General features: G+C 42.7%; 1 protein-coding gene across 1 annotated transcript in view; it reads left to right on the top strand.

The window, feature by feature from the left end:
• The first annotated feature begins 2,163 nt into the window (after positions 1-2,163).
• The window catches only part of colgalt2b (collagen beta(1-O)galactosyltransferase 2b), a 23,196-nt gene continuing 19,376 nt past the window's right edge, over positions 2,164-5,983 (top strand). The window contains exon 1 of the mRNA XM_035522078.2: positions 2,164-2,427. Within this exon, the coding sequence (XP_035377971.1) occupies positions 2,192-2,427 (236 nt within the window). The 5' untranslated portion in view covers positions 2,164-2,191. The remainder of the gene's footprint in view (positions 2,428-5,983) is intronic.

Here is a 5,983-nt window from a genome sequence, read left to right as displayed (position 1 = left end):
ATTAATGAACAGAGTATATAATAATGCATCTCACATAATAATGAACACAGTATATAATAACGCATCTCACATAATAATGAACACAGTATATAATAACGCATCTCACATAATAATGAACACAGTATATAATAACGCATCTCACATAATAATGAACACAGTATATAATAGTGCATCTCACATATTAATGAACACAGTATATAATAATGCATCTCACATAATAATGAACACAGTATATAATAGTGCATCTCACATATTAATAAACACAGTATATAATAACGCATCTCACATAATAATGAACACAGGATATAATAACGCATCTCACATAATAATGAACACAGTATATAATAACGCATCTCACATAATGAACACAGTATATAATAACGCATCTCACATAATAATGAACACAGTATATAATGATACATCTCACATAATAATGAACACAGTATATAATAACGCATCTCACATAATGAACACAGTATATAATAGAGCATCTCACATATTAATGAACACAGTATTTAACGCATCTCACATATTAATGAACACAGTATATGATAACGCATCTCACATAATAATGAACACAGTATATAATAGTGCATCTCACATAATAATGAACACAGTATATAATAACGCATCTCACATATTAATAAACAGTATATAATAGAGCATCTCACATAATAATGAACACAGTATATAATAACACATCTCACATAATAATGAACACAGTATATAATAACGCATCTCACATATTAATAAACACAGTATATAATAGTGCATCTCATAATAATGAACACGGTATATAATAGTGCATCTCACATAATAATGAACACGGTATATAATAGTGCATCTCACATAATAATGAACACAGTATATAATAGTGCATCTCACATAATAATAAACACAGTATATAATAATGCATCTCACATAATAATGAACACAGTATATAATAACGCATCTCACATAATGAACACAGTATATATTAACGCATCTCTCATATTAATGAACACAGTATATAATAGAGCATATCACATATTAATAAACACAGTATAAAATAGAGCATCTCACATAATAACAGTATATAATAACGCATCTCACATAATAATGAACACAGTATATAATAGTGCATCTCACATATTAATAAACACAGTATATAATAACACATCTCACATAATAATGAACACAGTATATAATAACGCATCTCACATATTAATAAACACAGTATATAATAGAGTATCTCACATAATAACAGTATATGATAACGCATCTCACATAATAATGAACACAGTATATAATAGTGCATCTCACATATTAATAAACACAGTACATAATAACATATCTCACATAATAATGAACACAGTATATAATAACGCATCGTCGCTTGTTTAACTCAACAAGAGCGCGGGCACGCGGCAGGGTGAGACAATTGGCTACAACTCTGCGTGAGGATGATGTCATGACTGACACGAGCACGAGCCCGGAATTTTGCGGCACGTGAGATGAAATAAGAACGATGAGCAGGGGACAGAGCGATAGAAAGAGGAAAAGAAAGCCAGAATATTTTAAGTCATCTGTTTTCTAACAATTACGTCAGTATTGGTGGTTATAATTCTTGACTGGGTTGGCAATGTCATGCAAGTGTCCAATAATAAATTACTTCTGTTCTCTTCGTCACACCAAGTGTAAGGTGTCATGTACAGATACATCTCCAAACATTTTATGGCGAGCATGCAAAATACAATTCAGCGTTCAATAACGCACAATTTCTGTGATTATTGTAGCCTACTTATCAGTTTTAATTAGGTTCTTTTTACAGTAAAGTTTCTCAAACGCAAGTGCACAAAAGTCCCGCGCGCACTTCAGCGCCGCTCCATCGCAGCTGACTACTCGTTTGTGATTAATGAACTTATTCAAATGCGGGAAAAGTACAAATACGTGAGCTCCTCGAGACAAACCCTGAGAATCAGTAGTCGGGAGTAACGTTTTGTGTGTATGTCGCTGGGGTAGGTGAGAATCAGGGGTGGAAGAGTCCGGGGGAGGAGACCTCTCTCACGTGAAGAGGTAAATCCTCTCTCTCTCTCTCTCTCTCTCTCTCTCTCTCTCTCTCTCTCTCTCTCTCTCTCTCTCTCTCTCTCTCCGCTTCCCGCTGATCACGCATACATCCTCGCAGAAGTGATCCGTCTGAGCTCGGGCAGCGATGCTGGACGCCGGAGTTGTGAGGTTTTCCGTGCTGCGCGCGCTGGTTACCGCGTTACTGTTGTGCGGCCTGTCGGACACGGTGACTCTGGAGCTCGAGCCGACACGACAGGAGTCGCCACTGATGAAGCCCAAAGTTATGATCGCCATTCTGGCTCGCAACGCGGCGCACAGCTTGCCGTACTACTTGGGCTGCCTCGAGCGGCTGGACTACCCAAAGGACCGAATCGCGATATGGTGAGAGCACGCGAAGGAGTTTAATACTTTAACAAAGACTAGAACTGTTCACGCGCTAGTTGCCTAGCGAGCGGCCACGGTAGAAGCCAATGGCAACTCCGGGACTAGTGGCCCATAGGAGCCGGTACACCGCAATCTTGGTGATGCTGCCGGCGTAAAGTTGCGGTAATTAAAACCTTACGTTCGTGCACGAGGAAAGAACACAGTCGCCGCTGTCAGCGTGAGGCAGACCTGTTGCGCGTTTTAACGGCGCGCCCACCGCGCGTTTCTGCCTGGTCTAATTGCATGTTATACGAAGATGAAAGGCATTTGCTGGCTAAGCAGCGCGGAGTGTTCCCTCCTCCAACATCAAAAGGGTGCCGAGCCGTCAGAAAACATGCAGCCCAAGCAGGTATTACGCGCGGCTGTCGTGCTTAACTATAGCATTAGGAAATGGTTTGAGAACATCTGGAAATGCGCGCCTCGAGATTTATGGAGCTGTGTCAGTTTTTCGAGTGTCAACTTTTCCTTTCCTGTTCTTTCTGCCTCTCGTGTACTTGCGCAGTCTTCACGCGGCAGGCTATGAGTTCTTCCCCTGAATGGTCTTGACAGCTCGCGCGCAACATCCCTCTAGCAAACAGGTTACTGACACAGCACTGACAAAACACACGATAACCTAATGCCAACAAGGAATAATAGTGTTTATTTTAAATCCTAGTTAAATATTCCCCCAAAGTAATCATTTTGAGCCATGATCAAAATTTATCTCAAATGATCCTAGTTAGGTATGGTAAGCATTAAACTAGGTTACATGTAAACATTTCTTTCGGCAGCAATGCCATTCGACGTATATAGTTTCGTAGTGTCGAATGCTGGAACTGCGTAGCCCAAAATAACTCGTTCATCGCGTGTCTTCCCCACGTGCGCGTAAGGTTTTCATTTACGTTCCATACTGTTGCGTTTGGAACTCCGTGTTCGCGTGCTTGCATGCCGGCTTTCTGGGCGCGAGGATGCTCTTCTGGTCGGCCCGGTATTGCTGGGGATTCGGTGGACGTTTAGTGAAGAACGGCTGTTCGGAACGTACCTGCCGCGGAGAACGTCGCGAGCTGTTTTCGTTCGGGAAAGAGGCACCAAGCTGCAAAAGTCCCTCACACACCGCGCGTGAATGAGTTGCGATTTATCCGCACACAGGCTTGCACAATTTCATGTAATTGTTACATGTAAAGGTTAATTACATAATTATTGCTTGTATATTGGAGGAGGCAGTCATGAGTGTTCTAAACAGTCCTACTTTATGTAATCAAATCCCACAATTGCACTTTATATGAACAAATACATAAAAAAACCAAATACTTGACATAAAAATTAGACTCAAACTCATTGAAGAGGCGTGGGTAGTCAGTCGTGCTGGTTCCCTCACCAAAACCCTCCATGGACCCGTCTACCCAAGACAATGAGTGTGAAACATGACCCACAAACATGGATTACGTGCAGGTTTTGTAAAATGAAGGTTTGGAGACTGTATTTAAACTAGCCATGGATCCCTTGTCTGCCATGTTCAAGAGAGATTGTGTGTAGACAGGATTCCTGGATTATGGTTTGGATCTATGTCCTGTTACCCTGTTATTAAACTGCATGCAGCAGCAGGAATATTCTCTCTCTCTCTCTCTCTCTCTCGCTCTCTGTGGGGGGGGTGTAAGACTCTATCAGGCAGTCTGTCAAGTGTTTGCTGAACAAATGAAGCTGTCAGACAGTGGAAAGTGTAAAAGAGAGGAGGGAGAGAGAGAGAGAGAGAGAGAGAGAGAGAGAGAGGGAGGGAGAGAGGGAGGGAGAGGTTAGAGACTCTCACTGCCCTACAAAAGAATTCTGAATAGATGGGGGGAGGGTCACCATGAGTGATCAATCTTCACATTCCATCAAACCAGGACTGCTATTGCTTTATCAAAGCAGTACCTGGACATGGGTGCTCTCTCTGCTTCTCAGGAGAGAGAGAGAGAGAGAGAGAGTGGGTGAGCTGTGACCTGTTCATGTGAATCTATTTCAGTTTCAGTCCCCCATACAGACATCTGTGGGATCACTGTGAATTACAGAGCATCCCGAGAACAGACCTTCATATGGTTACTTCAGAGAAAGAGACTGCATTTGTGTGTGTGAGCGTGTGTGTGTGTGTGTGTGTGTGTTTATAGACTTTAACTATTGCTCCAGTATGATTTACACATGTCAGAGCTGCAGTAAGCTACGAGTTACGAGATTTATTACGAACATGTGTCTTTCCTGAGCTTGAGTGGTCCGTTTCCTGTTCCACCCCTGCTGATATGATTGACAGGCCGGCAGACACAGGTGTTTCACCTGAAGGTGGTTTCATGTTCAGTGGAATGAAAGGTATTCTGGGTATTTCAGTTTGTATGCAGAGACAGGCTGGGTAAACCTGAGGACTTAAATAATTTGAGTGTGTTTGTGTGTGTGTGTGTGTGTGTGTGTGTGTGTGTGTGTGTCTTCCTTTTCCCCAGTCCCAGATTTCCAGATTTCCTCCCCTCAAAGAAATCAAAGAAGCAGATGATTTCTGTTTTCAGACAGAGCAGGGTCATATCTAAGGGGCGGAGCTTTAGGACAGGATAGGACAGAACAGCAGGGCGAGGGGCGGGGCTTTAGGACAGGATAGGACAGAACAGCAGGCGAGGGGCAGGGCTTTAGGACAGGATAGGACAGAACAGCAGGCGAGGGGCGGGGCTTTAGGACAGGATAGAACAGAACAGCAGGCGAGGGGCAGGGCTTTAGGACAGGATAGAACAGAACAGCAGGGCGAGGGACAGGGCTTTAGGTCAGGATAGGACAGAACAGCAGGCGAGGGGCGGGGCTTTAGGACAGGATAGGACAGAACAGCAGGCGAGGGGCGGGGCTTTAGGACAGGATAGAACAGAACAGCAGGGCGAGGGGCAGGGCTTTAGGTCAGGATAGGACAGAACAGCAGGGCGAGGGGCGGGGCTTTAGGACAGGATAGGACAGAACAGCAGGGCGAGGGGCGGGGCTTTAGGACAGGACATGGACTGGGCAGGGCAGCAGCCTGAGAAACAGTTTAGGGTTTTGTTTTTTTTGACACCCCAGTTGACACACCAGTTAATCCTCCTTAAATCCTTAAATTGCAATTATCACCAACATATTATAATATATTATAATAATAATATTATAATAATAATCATTATTTTTAGCTCTTAGCTCATAGATGTGAGGGTTAGTCAGGGTTAGTTTTCCAGCAAATGACAAACATAGTCAGGTTTAGTAGATAGATACTAGTTAGATACTAGATACTAGAGACTAGTTAGTAGATACTCAAACTAGTTAACAGATACTAGTTAGTAGATACTCATAGGTAGTCAGGGTTAGTTTTCTAGCAAACAAAACTACAGAGAACAAACTTGTATCAAGTTTGGGGCATGATAAAAATGTCCCTTGCAGAAGTGGTTTCTCTAATAATACAGGATCCTTTTTACTGCCAGCTATAACCGTGAGAGGAGTGAGAGAGGAGTGAGAGAGGAGTGAGAGAGGAGTGAGAGAGGAGTGAGAGACAGGATTGTTG

Source organism: Electrophorus electricus, chromosome 25, assembly GCF_041902795.1.
Source record: "Electrophorus electricus isolate QZ-2024a chromosome 25, ASM4190279v1, whole genome shotgun sequence".
Taxonomy (NCBI): Eukaryota; Metazoa; Chordata; class Actinopteri; order Gymnotiformes; family Gymnotidae; genus Electrophorus; species Electrophorus electricus.
This window is presented reverse-complemented; position numbering and strand designations above follow the sequence as displayed.